The sequence below is a fragment of the Tenrec ecaudatus genome, chromosome 10 (assembly GCF_050624435.1).
Source record: "Tenrec ecaudatus isolate mTenEca1 chromosome 10, mTenEca1.hap1, whole genome shotgun sequence".
NCBI lineage: Eukaryota > Metazoa > Chordata > Mammalia > Afrosoricida > Tenrecidae > Tenrec > Tenrec ecaudatus.
The window spans coordinates 31,690,220-31,712,112 of NC_134539.1; the positions used below are offsets into that span (position 1 = coordinate 31,690,220).

The 21,893-nt window shown below is 40.6% G+C and overlaps 1 protein-coding gene across 1 annotated transcript in view; it reads right to left on the bottom strand.

Moving 5' to 3' along the window:
* KIF24 (kinesin family member 24) overlaps positions 1-21,893 on the bottom strand; it is a 56,713-nt gene that overhangs the window by 21,092 nt on the left and 13,728 nt on the right. The window contains exons 2-6 of the mRNA XM_075560047.1: positions 19,533-20,210; positions 16,100-16,289; positions 9,332-9,429; positions 7,136-7,351; positions 4,509-4,596 (exon numbers count right to left, since the gene is read on the bottom strand). Coding sequence (XP_075416162.1) covers positions 4,509-4,596; positions 7,136-7,351; positions 9,332-9,429; positions 16,100-16,289; positions 19,533-20,155 — 1,215 coding nt within the window. The 5' untranslated portion in view covers positions 20,156-20,210. The remainder of the gene's footprint in view (positions 1-4,508; positions 4,597-7,135; positions 7,352-9,331; positions 9,430-16,099; positions 16,290-19,532; positions 20,211-21,893) is intronic.

Genomic DNA, 21,893 nt, shown 5'->3' on the forward strand with positions numbered 1-21,893 from the left:
AAAACAACCACACTCAGGTGCTACTTCATTTTGTGTTCCAGAACTAAAGAAATCTGAGAATCACCTAACCGTGAGGAAAATTTATTTACCTTTTTGTTCCAGGAGAAAGCAGCTTTCAGAAAGCCAAAGACTCCTACCAATGGTCAACCACCTTGCTATTTCACACACGTGTGCCCCAACTCTTAGTTTGGAAAAAGTAGCAAGAAAATGTCCCACAAACTCCTCTTTTTGACGTTTAAATAGCCTTAAAACACTTAGCTTTAAGCAATCTACACTGTCACAAAAGTAAATTATTTCAGTAATATAAAAATAATTTTTTTATTAGTTTGAGAGAAATGATCTCTATACCAGACATGAGGCAGTATGTCACGAAGGGAATTCATGGGCTTCTGAGGCAGTCAGTAGAGGCTGGCACTCTGGCTGTGCCTGCCTTCACGACAAGGCCCTTGCTGGCACTTAGGGTCAGCCTTACTTTTCTCACATGCAGGGTGATGTCGACAAGAGTTACCGCATCATGATTCAGACATGATTAAATGGACATGATGAAATGCAAACGCCTTTGGTGTGGTGTTTTCTGGGGAGGGAGCTCTCAACAAATAGTTGCAATTACTAGTAGATCACCGTGAGAAGTGGGGTAGAGGCCAGGGAGTGTGGCTGGGGTGGGGGAATGGGAGAAGAGGCAAGGAGAGGAGAGAGACTGTAACTCTGGGCCCCCTGACGGCATTTCTACGATGCTAAATTCAATTGTCCTCTGTGGTTCCTTGAGTTCGGGTCAAACGCTCCCTGGAGAGATGTGTTGTACAGGCAGGCTGTCAAATACCTAGGCTGACCTCCTCCTGGGGCGTGTTCTCCCTTTCCTCTGTCCAGGAGGGCTGGATGAGAGACACAGTGGAATGCTATGATGGCTGCCCAGTAACTCCTCCTGAGAATGTGCATTAGTGCAGCCACTTTGACCCAGCAATTCTACTCTGTGTTCATTCCCAAGAGAAGTGAACACAGACATCCACACAAAACCTTGTATGCAATAGTATTCAAAATAAAAAGTAGATACAACCCCAGTGCCCACCGAACGAAACGGGATAAACAAAGGGTGGAATAGCCAGATAATGGAGTAGGATTCAAATACAAAAAAAAAGGTACTGCTAGATGCTACAACATGTAGGAAAGCTGAAAAACATGCAAAGAGCAAGCAGCCGCCACACAGGACGACATCATGATGCCATGTCCAGAGCAGGCACATCCAGGAGACTGAATGCAGATGAGCAATTGTCAGGGCCGGGGGAAGGGCCAAGAAAGAGTACCTACAAATAGGTTCTTCTTGGGGTGATAGAGTGCTTTAAATTAGACAGAGGTGAGGGCTGCACAGTGTTGTGAATATATTTAGAAACATCACTGGATTGTATGCTTAAAAACGGTGGACATCATGGTATATGAACTCTACTTGCACTTCAGATAATAATAGTAAACCATGCCTGGGCTGCACCCTGAGAGATCCTGATTTAATTGGTCTGAAGAGACTGCAGACAATAAAGGGCATTATGACAGGACTGGAAAGACAAGCCACAGACTGAGGCGACACGCCATGACAGAATACATGACAAAATACTCACTGCTGGAATACTGGTTCCCTACAAATCAATAAAATGACAACGCCCAAATGAAGACAAGACACTTTCCCAAAGTGGAAACCCAAATTATCAATGAGAAATACAGCATTTCCCAAAAGAGGAAATCCACATTATCACAGGAAAACATGAAAAAAGAGTCCATTTCAATCTCAATAAGGAAAATGCAAATTAAAACCACAAAGAGGTATAATTAAACACCTCCAGACTAGTGAAAATCCAGAAGTACCAATGGAAGGGATGGTGAAGACGTAAAGCCATGGGATTGTTCACATGCTGCTTAAGGGCCTGTCCACTTCTCTGGAAAACAGCTGGCGCTGTGCAATCCAGCTAAATAACACACGCCCTCCCAGCCCACTAATCCCACGGCTAGGTGTCTAGCCTCCAGAACTCGGTGCTTTTGGACTGAGATCGTGTGTCGCAACAGTCACAGCTGGTCATAATCTTGTCCCAAATGGAAACACCTCAGATGTCCATCAACAGAATGAACAAATAAATTGTGCTAAATTCATATATGGCATAATATACAGCAAAATTTTAAATGTGTAAAACTGTACCTGTATATGTAAAAAACAGAAAGAAATCAAAAGCTTCATGTTGAACAAGGAAAGCAGGACATAAAAGACATGCACAGAGTCTGATTCTATTCCTAGTCCATTCAAAAACAGGCAAACAATCAGCTTAGAGCTGACTAGTGGTGGTTACACAATCTGTTGTCAATTTGAGAATTAAGAGTGAAGAGGAGGAGCTTAGCCTATCAGGTCACAGCATGATGACCTCATTTGGAGGCGCTAAGGAGATAAATAGCTTTCTGGAGGTGGGACACACACACTCCCTGCAAGACATTCCTGTGGAGAAGACACATGGAGCTATGCTTGAGACCTGGAGCTGAAGGAGTCACATGGAGACCCCTGCCGGCGCTGAGATGCTTCCATTGTCATTGGATCCACAAGACGTTCTACCCACTGGCCTGTGATCCTCCTGCATTCGGTGTCATTGCATGTGTTGCATTGAGTCTGAAGAGGAATTTGTAGATTGGTATTGGATATATGAGCTAATATCGGATTTAAGGATTTAATCTGGGCTAGGCTGGGATGTTTTCGCAATATTCAATTGCTCTTACATATAAAGCTCTTTTTTTGAAAAAATCATTCTATTGGGGGCTCATACAACTCTTATCACAATCCATACATACATCAATTGTGTCAAGCACATTTGTACATTCATTGCCCTCATCATTCTCAAAATATTTACTCTCCACTTAAACCCTTGGTATCAGCTCATTTTCCTCCTTCCTTCCCACTCCCTCATGAACCCTTGATAATTTATAAATTATTATTTTGTCATATCTTACACTCTCTGATATCTCCCTTCACCTACTTTTCTGTTGTCTGTCCACCAGGGAGGAGGTTATACGTAGATCTCTGTAATCGGTTCCCCCTTTATACTCCACCTTCCCTCCACCCTCCCAGTAACACCACTCTCACCACTGGTCCTGAAGGGATCATCTGTCCTGGATTCCCTTTGTTTCCGGTTCCTATCTGTACCAGTGTACATCCTCTGGTCTACCCGGATTTGTAAGGTCGAAATAGGATCATGATAGTAGGGGGAGGAAGCATTTAAGAATTAGAGGAAAGTTGTATGTTTCATTGTTGCTACACTGCACCCTGACTGGCTTGTCTCCTCCCTGTGATCCTTCTGTGAGGGGGTGTCCCGTTACCTACAGATGGGTTTTGGGTCTCCACTCTGCACTCCCTTTCATTTACAATGATGTGATTTTTTTTGTTCTTTGATGCCTGATCCCTTTGACACCTTGTGGTCACACAGGCTGGTGTGCTTCTTCCATGTGGGCTTTGTTGCTTTTGAGCTAGGTGGCCAAAGCTCTTTCTTCTACACGAGTGTCTATGAATGTGTTCCTCTAGTCAACCCAGACTGACACAACTCTACAGGTGGTAAAACTATGATGAGGAAAGGGAAGTGACCAGCCTGAAAGTCAGGATCCTGAGGGGCAGGATGGGGTCACACAGGGAATTATGTGATGCTGCAAAGTTCTGGGCTTAAAAAATCTCAGTGGCTATATAGTGCATATTTATACTGTACATGAATAGATTTATGCACTTTTTGGTATAGTGCCATTTTTTCACAATAAAGAAGGCTAAACTTTTTTTTTTTAAAGGAAGGGAAAAGTGTCCCAGGATCTAAAGTATATCCAGGATAGAGTACCAGTGCATGCAAGGAAGGTTCATCAGAAAGCTCTTCATACAAAAGCTAATAAATGCCTCAAACAGGAAAAATCCGCAATCGTCTATACTGGCAGCAGTGGACCGTTCAGCGGAGAGTAAGGGGGCCTTTTACGTTGAATGTTCTTTATATGCTTCTGTGATATTTCAATTTTAACAGTATTACTCTTGTTATCAAAATAAAGGAAGGCGTTTTAATGAGCTATTTAATAAAACCCCTGTCTCAAGACCCAGGAACTGGGAACAGGAATGGTGCTTCTCCTCACACTCTGAATCTTGAACCCACATGACAATATTACCTATCAAAAATGTGTGCTTGACAATGAGTAAGGAAGCCGGTCTAACATCGATTGTGATGCTGATTTTACAACTCTTCTTGATAGGACTGAACTATTGAAATGGATATGTAAATGGAGCCCAAGTAGAAAGCAAATGTCTTGAGAATGATGATGGCAACAAATGTACCAATGTGCTTGACACAATGTATGTATGTATGTATGGATTGTGATAAAAAAGTTCCAGTCTGGGAAACTCACAGGGGCAGTTCTACTCTGACCATGCAGCTATCACCGCAACTAATAGCTAGCAAGCCACCAGGGGTCCTTCAGCTGCTCCAGTGGGGCAGTAAAGAAGAAAGTGTTACCTCTAAAAGGAGCTCCACACTATCCACCTGCAGCTCCCTCAGTCCCACGATCTGCACCACGTGCTTGCTATCTTCTCTTGCGAAGAGCCTACAAATACAAGAACACTTTGATACTGTGGTGTAATTTTTGCTTCCCCAGAAACCATGCCACCACATCGGCTTTGCTGTTTGGGCGTTTGTTGTTTGGCTTTGATGATGGACACCCTCCCCGCCCCCACCTCTTGCGCCATTCCCCTGGTTTTAGGGGGTGGTATCTGCTTTGTAATCATATGTGTAATCAGCATATTTAGCTAAATGCAAAGAATGAGCACATGACTCAGACCTCAAACTATCAGTACTGATGTATTACTGACCAGTGATTGGTTCTGCTGATCCAATCAAAATGAAATCCTGGATCCTACCAACTCTTTGGGAGAGAGGGCTCTATCTTTCTGGTAGTGAAAGCATGTGGCCTGGGGGAAGGCCTTTTGCATCTATAAGGATAGCTAGCTAAGACTAAGCTTAGCTCCATAGGAGGTAGAGCAGAGGGAGGCAAAGGGCAGGTTCTTGAACATCCTTGAGTTGCTAGGGTAAACTGAGCTTAAAGTCTGGTGGTTGTCTAAGCTTAAGCCAGTGTAAGGTTTGTTTGTTTGTTTAACTTGACATAGGGAGCAAGGAAGGGCTGGTGCTACAACTGAATGCCTTAAAGTAATGAATGGCAATGGTCTACCAAAGCAAAAACCCACTGAAGTCAGGTTGATTCTGACTCACAGTGACTATAGGGCAGTGCAGAATTTCCCCATTAAGTTTCCAATGCGGCTCATCTTTGTGGAAGATGACGGAGCGAGGGACGGGTTCAAACCCTTAACAACTGTGCCACAAGGGCTCTCTCTATGGGCCCCATCATCAAGTCAGATATGCTGGTAGCCACGGGCTGACACCTAATCAATGAAGCTAGGATTTCCACCCCACCCCTCTTAATACGCTAGTGATTAAGGTTAAGAGCAAAATTACACTTCATAGGCAAAGAAGAAACTCTTTCTTTAATTTTTTTCCCCCTCCTAAGTCTGTACTTTAAGTCTATGCTTCCAAAGAAGGGTTGGAAGGAAACAGCCTCAACAATGTACATGAACTCTAAGGAAACAATGCTATTAGAACAGCCAGGACCCTAGAACACAGGAAAAGTCTAGCTTTCAGAACCCTCCTGTCACCACGGAACACACTTCCCAGGCTCTCTACTGCGCTCACCCCAGGAAGTCTTCTGACAGACAGTCCACAATACCCTGCTAAAATTTCAATCCTGCTAGCGATGAGTGTGTTACCATCACTTTTTATGCAAGGACACAAAACACAGCATCGACTTTTCAAAGTTAATTAGAAGATTCTGGCTTTCAGTTTAAGAGGTGATTCAGCAGATACATACCTGTCCACCTCCGTGGAAACCCTACTATTATTATTGAACATAAATTTTTTAAAGTGGGCATTCTGGCTTAAAAGGCCCTCCTGGGGGAGTTGGGGATTGGAAGAGAAGCTGTGAGTGAAAGTCGGGCCTCAACACCATCCTTGGGAGGAAAAAGGAGTCAGCTCTGCACCAAAGCAGTCCCAGAGTAGCACCTGCGCTCAGAGGGCAGCTCTCGCATCAGGACTGTGCCGAGTACCTGCACCGGCTCTGAGATGCCGCAAACCCACAGCCTTGCGCTCACTGGAAAGGTTCACCATGCCTCCTGAAACCTACTCTCCACCACAGGCTTTAGTTTTACAACTCCACTTTAGAGCTCTCCCTGCCCCTAAGTCTTACCATCATTCCAGTGCTTATCTGGAGCACCTGAAGCTTGCACATGCTTCTGGACAGCTCCCCAGAGGGTGGACTATCTTTACTGAGTGGCTAGTTTCACCATACTCAGCCTCAACTAATTCCTTCCACATAGTATGGCTATTTCTACCATGTCTGCTAATTCTGTTATGACTGCCTTTTATCCTTCCATCTTCCGTAGGCCTCTCCCCTCCCTATTCTCTTAATTAGCTGGTGATCTCTTCACAATTGTGTTCTCTTTTTCTCTGCTTCAGTCATCTGTTTCAGCTTAAACAAAACTTGGTGCCAGAAAAATTAAATAGAGATTTAAAAGCAGAGTTACGGGATGCACTTCTAGATTACCATATCATGTTGTAAAGGTAATACTTATAAAGTCTGATAAAGGGCTACAGTCTAATGTGAAGAAATGAGATTAGCTTTTTTTATAACTGATTTCAGAAAACCATCATTAAGTTTACATAAAGATTATTGAGAAGAAAAATAAGAGAAAGTGGGAAACAGTATTCATAGATTTTTTTCAGTGTAATAAGTAGATCAAAAGATTATGCAGGGATTTAACTACATGTTGATTTCCTGACTTCTTGAAATTATGCCCCCTTTTTAACAGACTACAATAAGTCTTTCAATAGATGCAGAAAACGAATCACTAAAAATACTAATAGAAGGCTAATTTACCCTTTTCTCTAGCTAAATTATCTAACTGTTTTTTATAACACGCATCTGATGCCAAAGCCTCTAATTCCACAACAGGGCCTCAATGTCCCAGGCCTCTCACTGAGTGCCATGACTCGGGGTCTGTGGAAACGGCTCTGTGGCCTGTCTCTTTACCCAGTACCTTTTCCTCAGACTGAGGAGGTCGTAGAGCTGTCCACAGTAGATTTCATAAAAACTGATCCACACGAATAGGTGCCTTCGTGGCTGGGACACTTCTAGTTGCCTGAAGATATCTCTGGCAGCCAGAGCATACAGTCCTGGGTTCCCATGAGTTCCTATCATGGTGTAGGTCTTTCCAGCACCTGTCTGTCCATATGCAAAGCAAGTGGCATTGCCTCTGGAGGAAAGAATCATTTGCATCACTTGTGCATATTAAGAGAAGTGCTAATCTACACCCAGATTTTTAATGGTAAAAATCAGGTTGAAAGATACAATCTGTGGACAGAAGTTATAATCATATGATCCTGTAAAGAGAAGGTTTCACGTTATAAACACATAGGAAGAGGGAAAAGCATTCTCAAAGAAACACATGGCGTTTTCTCACAGAAATTTTTAGACTGGTGAGTCCCTAAGAGAACTCTGGGAGACAAAACAAAAAACAAAACACAAGGACTCTTGAGAGGCCACTTAGTCAACAAGCATCAAGTTTCTTCCCCATGGTCGGTGCTTTAGAGGTTTCTAGAGAAAATTTTGCGCTAAGTGATAGACAAGGTTTGTGAAAAAATATAGACTTAAATAAATACAATAAATAAGAGGAAATCATAGTAACAGGATGGTAGCTACTACTCATATGAACATTAGGGAAGTTTGGACAAAGGAAAAGTCAATGTACATTGGGTCCTGTGGGTAGAAGCTGACAAGGCAGAAAGCCTCACTGTAGTAGGAATTGCAAAAGCAATGGCCACTGCGGGAGAGCTGAGAAGGCACATCGCATCTGGGCGGCAGAGGTCCTGGTCTCAGTCCTGCCATTAACTAACTACATGGCTTTACTAGTTACTAACTACTCATCACTTTGCTTCTCTCAGGCCCTCCGTAAATTCATGGATTTGAGATGACTTGATTTCTAAAATTCCTCCAGCCCTAATGCTTTATGATTCCAAATGAGAATCACTATTTGTTTGTGCTGTACATATGTGTCCACATGCCATGTATGAGTTGAAAAAATTCAGAGTGAAAGATGGAGAGTTGGATGATTCCCCTGCTAGCCACAGTATGTTTTAAATTGTCTTAAAATAACCCTACACTAATCCTGCCTTATTAACAGAAAATCCATCTATAGATGGGATATAATCTCAGCTATAGGAATTAGGATTTACAATACATGTTTTTAGGAAGAAACAATGCAATCCTTAACAACCTTCATTCAAAATAGCCCCAAACTGGGTCTAACCCAGATGTCCATAAACAGGAGAAAGAATAAGTAACATGTGGCACAGTCATACAGATGCCCTAGTGATGCAGTACTGGGTTAAGTGCTTGGCTGCCAGCCAAACGTGGGTGATTTGAGTCCACCAGCCATTCCACAGGAGAAGTATGTGGCAGTCAGCTTCTGGAAAGATTCACAGCATTTTTATGATAATAATCATCTATCCCAGCTCTAAACTCAAAAACAGACTCGCTGCCATTGAGTCGATGTTGACTCATGAGGACCCTGCAGGCCAGGGAGAAGTGGCCTGCGAGTCCCGTCTTTCTCCTGCGGGGTGAGCGGGACGGGGCTCAAACCGCCATCCGTGTAGATCGCAGCCCAAGGCACAACTACCAGGGCTCACCTTCTGCCTCGAGTTCAGTTAATTTTTGTTGTTGTAGGATAAATAAGTGACTATCAAGTATTAGCTTTTCATAAATATATTTTGAAATTAATAGTCATACTTAGTAAACATAGATAAGAGATCTTTAGCTGCAAGGGGGCTTCAAAAAGCACATGGAAATGGGACTAAAATATAGTGGAATTTTCCACGAACTTTTTGAAGCTTGTCATATTTAAAATGCAGGCATAAATGGGGAGAATATGTCAAACAACCTGCTAAAATCACTGAGGACACTGGTGAAATGCTGTAGTTGACAGCTTGTATTTTTTTGCACTAAGCTAGAGATTCAACATCATTAGTGTCAGAGGAAATTTTGCTGCAAATTTCTGAATGCTTGGTAAATCCTAGAAAAAGAGACATTATACTTTTCAGAAGAATCTAATTTAAATTTATTAGATCAAAATACAAGGTCATGTTTAATTCAAAATAATTTTTAAAATTAAGTGATAGTTATGATTTATGCAAAAGAGAAAAGAAAAAGCAAGAGAAGCAAATAATTACTACCGTACCCATTGAAAATATGCTGAATGAGTGGGTGAGTAGTCTTCATGTACACATCTCGATTGGTGCACGCCTCACCAAAGACTTCATCAAAATAAAAAACATGCTGAAAAATAAATTTGATTTTTATAGAAAGAGACATCTGCTGGATTTTCTTCACCACTTTCCTACTTAATACATGATAAAGGTAAAAATACATTTTTAACGAATGGTAACCAACTAAGACAAACAGCGATAAATAAGCCAACCCTCACTGTCAAATGTCAAGGCTCTCTTTAATTCAGGAGCACTGGTGGTCAAGTGCTTGGATGCCAGTCAAAAAACTGGTGACTCAAACCCACTAGCTGCTCCGAAGGAGAAAGACGTGGCTTTCTGCGCTCAAAAAGCTTTACAGCTTGGGAAACCCACAAAAGCAATTCTGCTGTCTCAGGGTCACTATGGCTTAGCATTAACCCATTTTAGTTCTGATATTCAAGATCTCTGTGGACATATTTTTTACAATGTAAAAACTAAGGGTACACAATCTCTCATCTCTCTTAAGTAAATTGATGAGCACCTCCTCAGGTCCAGAAGGAGGACCAAATTTAAAGGGCTTTTCTTCATAGGCCTAGGAGCATTGGTAACGTAGTGGTGACGAGTTGGGCTCCTAACTGCTAGGTCCACAGTTCGAAACCACCAGTCACTCTAGGAGAGAAAGACAGGGTTTCCACTCTCATAAAGAGTTATAGTCTCGGACACTCACAGGGAAGTTCTACTCTGTCCTTATAGGCTCCCTATGAGTCGGCATCCACTTGAGAGCAGTGAAGTTGGATTTGGTTTTTATCTTCATAGCTTACAGGGAGATCTCAATTCCATAGATTATATAGCTTAACGTTTAATTTAAAAAATTTTATTGGGGGCTCATACAACTCTTATCACAATCCATACATACATCAATTGTGTCAAGCACATTTGTACATTTGTTGCCATCATCATTCTCAAAACATTTGCCTTCTACTTGAGCCCTTGGTGTCAGCTCCTGATTTTTCCCTCTTCCCACTCCCCCGCCTCCTCATGAACCCTTGATAATTTATAAATTATTATTTTGTCACATCTAACACTGTCCAACATCTCCCTTCATCCATTTTTTTGTTGTCTGTCCCCCAGGGAGGTTATATGTAGGTCCCTGTAATCGGTTCCCCCTTTCCACCCCACCCACCCTCCACAACTTTTAATTCTCTAAGCATTTTATTGCTGGTCGCATGTACACTGCAAGAGGGACTTCAAAGGGCACAGAGAATCAGACATTACTAGTATTATTCCACCCTTTACCTGGAGGTGTTAATCTAAGTAAGAATACAAAACCCAGAACCTTCAGAGATACAGTCCACGTGGAGTTCAGAGGAGAAATATGTTCCCTTTGGTTGAGAAAGACATTAAAAAGAAACGGAGTCGTGAGCATTGAGACTGGACCACGAGTGAAGAGGAATTTGAGAGCAAAGATGGAGAGAAGAATTCCAGCAAGGGAAAGCAAGAAAGCACAGGACTATTTTAGGAACCAGTGGGAATTCAATGTGGTTGCAATGCAGGATCTCGGTGAGTAGAAAAGAGTCCTGGTGGCACTGTGGATTAGATACTAGGCTGCTAAAAGCAAGGTCGGCAGTTCAAACCCACCAGCCACTCCTCAGGATAAACATGAGTTTGTCTGCCTCCAAAAGGACTTACGGTCTCAAAAGCCCTACAAAAGGCTGCTATGGGTCCAAATGGACTCAATGGCTGTGGTAAGGATAGGATAATGAGTTGGGACTGTGTTGTAGGCATCTTGAGACACACTGTACTTAAAGGAGGGGGCAAGCATTCATATTTAACTCAATAACCAGTGGAGGCACTGCTAAGGTTTTGCAAAGGAAAGGGATGGGAACAAACTGGGAAGAGGGCCACTAGTAATCCACTGATGAAATTAGAAAGGTCAAAATGAGATAATGGCAACGGAATTAGAGAACGGATACTTGAGAAATTTGGCAACTGATTGGATGTGGGCAGTTGATAGAGAAGTGTTCAAGATGATTCCCAAATGAAAAACCATGGTAACCCGGAAAAATGCAGAAAGGTCCAGAAGGCATTAATTTAGGAGCCATAATTACAAAAGAGCTTCAAATAGGTGGCGGATTATTCCATTATCTTTCACTTCATTTTTCTACTAACTCTTAAGCCCTTGTATTAGGTTAGAAAAATAAATTAGAAGCTTTCTACGTTGGCAGTACAACTAAGTAAGAAATGCAAATTTCGAGCTGACTGTGGCATAACAATGACTGAGAGAGGAGGCCCATCATCAGCCACTGTGGGGACACGCTCTAAATGTCCACTTGGGGAAAGTTGTGTAGGTAGATCGAAAAGAACCAGACTTGGGCCAATTTCCTGTGGGTCCCTCTACCCAGGCTTGAGTTCTGTGCCCCATGACAGTATACTGGGACGGAAATCTGCGAGGTCACCTGAAAAGAAATTGGTGTCAAGAAGCTGAATTCATCATTCAGGGAAAAATCTCCAAAAGTTAGCAGGTAGGAGATAACAAATCTGTTCAGGATGATAAAAAAATGAATCACTTCTGGTGCTTTGAAAAATGTGGTATTATTTTAAAGAACAATAAAATGCTAATAATGGCTGAAGCTGGGTGATGTATTCATGGGTTAACTATACTTTTGATTAAATTTGAAAGTATCACTATCAAGAGTTAAGTATATTTATAAAGAGTTAAATATATGCATAAAATCTGGCCTTAATGAACATGATTTATACTGAACTCATAAATAGTATCTTAGCAAGAAGGCAAATTCACGCAGCACTCAAATAGCAGTTCAGGTTTTGTAGGATATCAAAAGCAAAAAAATAATAGTTATTATTTATATCTATGATACTTCTCAGGAAAAGCTTTAAAAATTGAGCTCACGTAATTGTTTTGTCTCATTTTCTATCACTTCCCTGAGTATCTGTCAGTTCACCTCCACCTACAAGTGTGTACAAGTCACTTTAGCTCCGGAGCAAATGCCTTAGAAAGCACTTATTGATGAAGGCAAGTAGTATCGTTCCTTCTAAAGACTAGGGATACTGGTTTTTCTAATACTTTTATAAATATTCTTCATGAAAGGAATGTAAACATGTAAGATTATCATTATAATGAACATGTATGTAATTCAAAGCCCTTTATATCACACACACTATCATTTAACTCAACATTAAAAGAGTTATTTTAACACCTATTTGAACTTCACTTTAGCCTTGATATGACCCAAGTTTCACAGCTTATTTTTTAAGCAGGGTTTTTGTTTGTATGTTTTCCAGATTATAAAAGTAATATGCATTTGGAGACTACATTTAGAAAGATATACCTGGAAGAGGTAACACTTGTGCTTTCAAGGAGGAAATAGGGGTGGGGAAACTATTAACTACATATGCTTTTATATCTTTTGAGTCTAAAATATGTGAATCTGCCCAACTCAAGGAGCCTTGCTGGCACAGTAAGGAGCCCTGGTGGCATCATGGTTAGGAGCTGGGCTGCTAACCACAGGGCTAGCAGTTCGAAACCAACAGCCATGCTGAGGAAGAAAAACAGGGCTTTCTATCCCTATAGAGAGTCACAGTCTCGGCACTCCACAGAGGCCGTTCTACCCTGTCCTGTAGGGTTACTATGAGTGGGAATCGACTTGGTTTTTGGTTTGGTGGCACAGCTGCCGAGCAGAAGGTTGGCAGTTAAACCCACCAGCCTTTCTGAGGGAGAAATATGTGACATTCTGCTTCTGTGAAGATTCCCTGTCTTCATACAATTCACAATAAAGAAACCTGTCCGTAGCCGTGGGAACCATCGAGGGCTGCTCTGCTCCATCCTCGAGGGTTACTATTAGTCAGAACTGACTTGATGACAGTGAGCTTACCCTATTCCAAAGTCTAAAAAATTTTAAATACAATTAACATAGCATATTGCAAAAATTTTTTAAGTATTAAAATTAGAGGAAAAAAGTAAATTATTTGTAATTTCCTCTATCCAGAGACAGTCACTGTTAATTTGCGTCACTGAATTATACACATAAAAACACTGAAGTGAAAACAAACAAAAACATTGAAATGGCTGATGTCTTTGTTATATATCAAATAAAAACTCAATGATACATAGGATAAGATACTATGTAGATAAGAATATATTTACAAAGTAACAAAGGTAGATTTGAAAGGACAAGACATTTTATTTAAACAGACATAAAAATGATTATTTTAAATCCCTGAATGAGTATTTTTAGCACCCTACTTGTTTATGACCTTACTTTTTCTACTTTCTCTTTAAGGAAGGAATAAAGGGTGTGTGTGTGGGGTGGGGGGGTTCCTCCTAACACTTTTATATTACAGCATTGGCAGGCACAGACTTTGACCTATGAGCACAAAGGTCCAAAGTTCAAACAGTAGAAAAAGAGCTATGAAAAGTATGGGTATTCAATAAGTATTGACCAATAGTAGTGACAAAGAAGTAAGGTTATTGTGTTTGGAGATAATGGAAAAATAAAAAAGATAAGAGGATGCCTTCTCCAGGGAACCACTGTGACAGAGCATCATTAAAGAAGCTGCAGGTAGCTGGTGATTGGACAGGCTATCACTGTGGTGTTAAGTAACCATGGAACTTGATAGCTTTTCAACTAATTGGTCTTTCAGACACCTTTAAAATAAATACCTGCCACTGAGACTTAATAGATTGTGCATTGATAAGCAATCAATAGGCTGTTAAAGTGATTGGGCTGGTTGTATACTGGCCCAGTAATTTAGTGCCCATAGGAAGATTCAGTGGATTCGTTTGAAACCTAATTTTGGTAATCAAAGAAAAAGAAGAACAATGCAAGTTTGAAAAGGAGACAGCAGTAACAATTTGACTGGGATGTTACGGGACTTATGTCTTTAGGATAAGACCTAAGTGACTAAAGTGAATTAGTTTCACACACTGCTTCCCTTCACCAGTCACTGAGTTTCGTGAGAAGAGAGAGAACAGAACAGTGAGGCTAAGTACAAAAGTACTGCCGCAAAATCATAAAGCCATTATTACACAAAAATATTAAACCGTGAAGCTGCTGTTTATGGACATGTCTTTCAAATAGGTCAACATACCGCTGAAGGTGGACAGCAAAACAGCGGTTGTGGTGACCCCCAGGGACCCAAATGGTGCCCCTTTGAAATGTTCTTTGAGCCTGGCAACAGAAAAGTTTGAAAGGGCAAGTTTCCCAAAGAAACTCTCCTAGGACAGCACTTGTTCCCCTCAAAGAATAAGAAGGTACATTGTCATGGGGGGAAAGGGGGCATTCTTCAGCACAATTTTCCTGGCTATTTTCTCACCAATGCAGTTTTAACTCTTTTTCTTTTCAATTTCTTTATAGAAATCCGTGTGATCATCCTGAGTCCGCTGAGAAAACCTGTCAAGATTAGCCCTCTGGGGTCCCTAAGGCAGTCACTATCCTGTCTACACTGGCCTCTCTGTCTCGAATCTTGATGTCTTCCTGGCCTCCCCTAAAATGCTCGATTCATCTAAAGGGGTTATTTTATGTGCGTAGCAGTGCCGTAAACTTGCTACAAAACTTCAATGATTTGGGAGGATGTCCATTTGGGTCCTGTCAAAAATGTGGTATTGCCTTAACCTTAAAATCTTATTTTCCCCATGGTACAGAAAGTATTCCCCTCTATTTTGAAGGTACCCTGAAGTTCTCTGACTTGTCTGCAGCTATCGACAGGTCAGAGACACACTTAAACACATTTTGTTTAGAACAAATCTGTGCATGTTTGAACGGGGATCCTAGTAGCAATACTTTACCTACTATTGTATATGAATGTTTACGGCGGCAGATTCCCCAATCTTATCCCAGTTAAGATTGCTCACAATCGCGTCACAATTTTAGAAATACCTAAATTATGTTTTCCATCTATGAGACTTGTTACTACATCTATCTATCAATCATATATTATTGGTAGTCACAGTGCACCTATGAACCTGGAATAAATTCCTCCTTCCATTACTAAAACCTTTCTTCTTGGATTCTTTATGATCACTCTGGCAGGGAGTGAACATTTTTCACATGTCTGAGCTACTGGTGTTTTACTTAAACCCTTGTACATACATGTGAAATCATATCCCTGCCTGTTCAGAAGAACCTACTTAGAACCTAAGCCCACCAAATTAAGGCTAAACCCCAAACAGCTGAGAATCAGAATCAACAGATAATCAACATGGGGCCTTACTGCACAAAAGAATATTCTCCGAGTTTAACCTCTAGACTGGTACTCAGCAAGATGAGACAATTTCACTGTGAGAGGCTGGTGAGAACCAAGCCTGGCATATGAGCCTCTCATAGTCACTCTGGGGCATGTGCTCAGTGACTGGTCCTACCCACCACTAACTCATTCCCTCTGTTCTGTTGTCATCCTTGTCCCCTACACCTCCGAGTATGTATCATTACATATTGGGTGTTTGGGGTTTTTAAAATTTTTTTAAATTAAACATTTTTACATTACATATTGTTAAATGATTTTGTAATACTATTGCATAAGAGTGGAGGAATTACATCTTTGAATCCCTCATTGTTCCACATTTTTCAATAACTTAAGGCCTAGAGTATCAATGATTTAACATGATGTCTCAAGAAAAGTAAATGCCAACAACCAAATCAGAAACTGGACTTTAGAATTTGGATACTACTAGTCAAACAAAAAGAATAAAGATTGACATACTTGATCATATTAGTTCCAAGCAGAGAAAGGAAGCATCATACCTGCAGAATATATTGTGTGAGATCAACGGCTTCTTTCTTCTCATGCACAAGTAGAGTCTCTTTGTCTTCCACAGTAATAATATTAATTTCTCCACGACGTACCTCCCTCATGCCCAGAGGTCGCTTTCGAACACAAACTCTGATTTTTTCCATTTCAGTCCAAGGATTCTCTTTCTCTGAGGTATTCTGTCTAATATATATTTATAAATAGTTTTTAATATTTAATGATAGCATAAGGCTACGAAAGGAGTCAAAGTACCAGTATATTTTGTCATTTGTTAGGCATAATATATACTTTAAAGTTGCATATGAAAGTACTGGCATTGACAAAGTGCTTTTATTAGCTGGATCCTCCTGATCACTTCCCCTTCTAGCCCTACCCCTCCACTTGCCCTGTAAAAAAATAAGAAAAACCATCAAAAATACTAGAAACTGCTTCAGCTCCAAGATCGGGGGGTGTGGGGGTTGATTTCCAGACATGCTCTTTTAAAGTGGATGCTCTTTTCCTACATCCATAAATTACAGGATCTCTGGTGGTGCAGTGGTTAAGTGCTTGGCTGGTAACCAAAAGGTCAGTGGTTCAAACTCACCAGCTATTCTGCAACACACAGGTAGTCTGCTTTCATACAAGATTATTGCTTTGGAAACCCTCTGGGGCAGTTCTAACACAGTCTGGTTAAGCCTCACAACAGAACATGATATGCTGTTTAGATATAGCTTTTTCTCTATGTCTGCTTATATGTACATATAAACTGACCACTTAGTTATGTGGGAACTTCTCTAAAGCTAGGTAACAAGAAAACAGGCTTCTTTAAAGCGAGTGTTTTGTCAGGCTCAATGCTTTTGGTCTATGTACCCAGAATGCCTTGGCAAGACAAATGATTCCCTTCCTTTACACTTTAGAATTTGATTGATAACCTCTAAAAAGCCTGTTATAATAGCTTTTTCACAGGATACTACATTGTATAATTGTTTCATATCAATCCCAATTTTCTGAGCCTTCCAACTGGCTGGAAAATTATTTTTGAAAGGATTTAAACTGATCAAAACTAGCAAATAAAATTTCTAATATAATGTATAACTCAAGAGCCTAGGCTGTTAAAGCACGTTTTACTTTTAAACCAATATAAAGCAGACCTTTAAAAAATGCATCATTTTGAGGCATGACAAATTCTTGATAACCATTAAAACAGAATGATGAGTGTATTCAGATTCACCGTTTAATTTTCACAGTAAAAATTTTAATGCACCATATTAACTAGGGGCTTAGTGTCAAAATCCTACAAACCTAATCACATAAAGCTAATCAAAGAGGGGAGAGAGAATGTTGCCGACAAATTGATTCCTACACAGACTCCTCGTCGGACAGACAAACTGCTCCACAGGCTTTCCAAGACTGCAGTTTTCACAGAAACAGGCAGCCAGCTCTTTCTCCCACTGAGCAGGGGTGGATTCACAGCACCAATCTTTTGGTTCACAGTGGAGAGCTTAACCACTGTGCCACCACGGCTCATGAACAGTTTAGCCCTTTGTAAAACTTGCCTAGGGTGAGGCACAAAAAGGCTTGGGATTTTCAAGCTCAAGAGCTTACCATAAGTAAGTCAGGGCAACCAGCTCTTGAAATGCCTTAGGCTCTCATTCATTGGAAAGCCAGCAACCCATTCTGAATTTTTTGGGTGTTTACTGCAAAGTGTAAACCTGGTTTGAGGTAGTGGGCAATGCTCTTTGGATAGGCTGGCTCCCTGATAGGGAGCCTGAAGTTGATAAGGGCTCTCTGGAGTTGTGACAGCCTGGCTCCTACTTGAGGTTTGGGTGAGGAGACAATATGGAAGCCAATGGGGTAGATGTCCTCTCTTTCCTCCACTTCTCTAATATAATACAGGATGGGGAGAGTGAAATGGTAACTTTCAGTTGAACAGCTGTGCTGAGACAGTCAGGCATAAACCTCTGCAAGAACACTTATATCATCATAGAGTAATCATTGGTTTATGTCTCTCTTTCCCCTTCCCCTGGCTCCTAAGAATTTAAAGGCCTCTGGATAGATTCATTTTCTTTATACTCCTAGTGTCTAGAGTAGAGCCTGGTGGAGGTGATGATATTCAATAGTTGTCAAGCAAGTGAGATGACAATATTTATCTAAAATAGGCACTCCCTCCTTGATACTAAATAATGAAAAGTGGTATATTTACTATGTTTATAAATAATTCCAATCCTGTATTTATGTGTTGGTCAAGAAGAGACTGTGATAGTCAAGACCTTGACCACTCTTTCCCCACGGACCTAACCAGCGGATAGGAACACCATGGCTTTGACATTCACGGAGCACCCTCGGGCTTCTCAGGTAAAAAGGAAAAAAGAGCAATATGCTCTGTACCCCCCTGCCGAATTTTCAGCAACACTGCAAAATTTACTCATATGTTTCCCATTACTAAAGATGAGCATTTTTCTCTTTTAAAATTAGATCTTCTATTTTTTTTGAGTGAAAGTCCTAGCTATGAGATCCTCTGAAAACTTAGCCAATATAAGCCTATATTAACTATAAGCCAGTTAACTCTTTTACCTTCCTGCGTACAACAATGTAACTACTTTGCCTTAAGGTATGAATAATAGCCTTAAAAATAAGGAAAATGTGTTTTTGTTTTTCCCATAATGTACATCTATTACTTTCTAAATAACAAAACATGCTACATGTTATTTTGAAAACAACGCCTTTTCTAGTATGCCATTGAGCATTAGGGATTACTCAATCTTCCAGCTCTTAGGGGCCTTATATAAAATTCTGGCTTGCAGCTCTATCGAGGTGAAAAGTACTTGCTTTATCACTCAGACTCTCAAGCTCTGAACTCTCCCATAAGTGTTTTCCTTTTTGCAATCACCCGAAACATCTGTTCTTCAAGAGCTGAAATTGTAGACAGCCCTCAAAATCAGATCTTGTTTCACTATGTGCGGGAGAACTAACTGCCTGAAGACATACTTAATTCAACTACATGCTCTTCGTTTTCACTAAGCTTTAAGTCTCCTGGTTGGTTTAAGTGAATTTGATAGCCAAAAAAAATTTTTTTTAAATCCTGTGGATTATACATTTCTCCCAATGCAGAAAGCAAGTTAACTATCTTACCTTCCTGGGTACAACATATGGGTTATACTACACTACAATAAATATTAGGAATAAATCAGCCTGTGTAGTCTTAGCAGATCTTGGTAAGTAGCAGCTACTTAATGTACATGAATAATATCATCTTCCTTCCATCTGGAAGGTCCTATCAAAGTATCCCTGTTCTATAGCAGAAGCAGTTCATGGTCATTTCTCTGTTGCACTCATTTACTGTAAACATGTAGGGGCTTGGCTCTGCTCATGAAAGAGAGGCTAGCCCCTGCCTGTCACTGCCCTCTGTCAAGGAGAATAAGTAAATAAAGAGAAACAAATTATTACCTGCTACAGGAATGAGGGATTCCATAGTTATACCCTGAAACATGGGAGACTCTCTGGATAATGGGCACATCGCCATCCCCCAGTTCTGGAGGAAAATGACTTGATGCAAACAGTGGCGGCTTCATTTCCACTTGCATACAGGAAACAGCGGTCGTGGCACTGGAACTTCTTGGTTTTGTCTGGTATCGGGAATCCGCTGGCAGAATGTGCTCCAGCAACTTTAGGCAGCTGAACTTCTGTTCCTTGGTTGGGAGATCTGATAAAGCGCATATTTCAAACCCACAGTTGCTGGCAGTTCTGTCTTTGGTGGCAACAGGAGAATCAAAATGCAGTTGCCTGCGAGGGCCAGACCTGGATTTCCGAGGCTTGATGTCCAGGCTGCTTGCCTGTGGAGGATGCTCAGGGCTACTGACCGCTTTATCTTCTTCCTGCATAATCTTGATAATTCTGATAAGTTGAAAGAGACGTTTGCGATCATTCATGTCATGGACTCCCAATCTGGAGTAGTCCTTCATTGTAACTTTGGCCAATTCGTCTATTTTCTGAAGGCCTAGAGCAGTAAAATGAGGATAATACTGTGCAAGTTCGGCTTCACAAAGACATTCGTACAACCAGGACGCCATTTTCGGGAGCAGATTCTTTCAGTGCTGAAGAGAAAAACTCAATCACTTGAAATACCTGTAATAAATGATTGCTTTTTAAAAATGAAAACCACATGTAAACATGCATAAAGATCTGTTGTTATCATACCAAGTGTTCAATAAATATTCCTCTGAACTGATTGATAAAATAGCAATCTAACATAAACAAAATACTTTGTATAGCATATGAATTTATTTTAAAAAGGGTTTAATTTGTCGATATGCTTACTAAAAAGACTTTCCATTTTATACAAACACAGGCACACACATACACCCAGGATACAAATCACTTACTTATTTCTAAGGCGTTCCTTTCCACCTTGTAACATTTACGTAACACACGCCACACACTAATGAAACCTTCTTCCCAACCACTGATTGTGGTAGGACTAATTTTAGATGTTCAACTTAATGTCAAGGCATGTCGCACAACTGTGGCCCATGATTAATGAACAAAGGCTACGAACTCTTCCAGAATGGGTAGCAGAAGTAAAGAGCAGACCGTGGAGCATTGTAAGCGAATACACCTCAGAGGAAGTCACATTTGTTCAAAGCGGGCCACTAACAAACGTTTTTTTTTTTTAAGATCAAGAGGTAAAGAAATCATAAATCCTAGTTTCAGAATCCTTAGAGGTGGTGTAAATGTCTACTTTTCCAGAATATAGATGAAATATTTTATCTAGGTAGGAAATTAATACTATGATCTAAATTTTAAATGGTTATAAATTGAAATGCTTTAAACTTCTGACACCAAGATATTTAATTAAATACTGACAATTAGTGTGGACTATTGACCACTGATATGGTAATAATATATAATCCTGGTCTATTCATTGATGCCAACCAAGTCCCTGAAGATTTCTTGAATCACTAGTACCCTACCAAGTTCAAGTTCATGAAGATATTCAAAAGTAAGTTAAACTACATATACATTTTAAAAATTGTTTCGTGATTCAAACTTTTAAAATCCAATGTTATTCTTGATAAAATGTTCCTGCTTTTCATTTAATCTATATTTTCTCTTTATTCTATGAAAAACAGAGCAAGCATTCATGGCAGTATAAAAGAGACAATTAAGGTACTTCTTTTTTTTGGTACTTCTTTTTTTTAAAGTACTTCTTTTACTTAATTCTTGAGCAAATTTTAGGCTGAAGAAAGGTTAAAGGCCAAGTCACACACCCTAAACTCATCCTGCATGTTTACATTTGTAGGGTTTTATTTGTGTTTTTTTTGTTTTAATCATTTTATTAGGGGCTCATACAACTCATCACAATCCATACATATACATACATCAATTGTGTAAAGCACATCTGTGCATTCATTGCCCTCATCATTCTCAAAGCATTTGCTCTTCACCTAAGCCCCAGGCATCAGGTCCTCATTTTTTCCCCTCTCTCCCCACTCCCCCCTCCTTCATGAACCCTTGATAATTTATAAATTATTTTGTCATATCTTGCCTTGTCCGACATCTCCCTTCACCCCCTTTTCTGTTGTCCGTCCCCCAGGGAGGAGGTCACATGTAGATCCTTGTAATCGGTTCCCTCTTTCTAACCCACTCTCCCTCTACCCTCCCAGTATCACCACTCACACCACTGGTCCTGAAGGGATCATCCACCCTGGATTTCCTGTGTTCCCAGTTTCTAGCTTCTGAGCTAGATGGCCGCTTGTTTACCCTCAAGCTTTTAAGACCCCAGAAGCTATATCTTTTGATAGCCGGGCA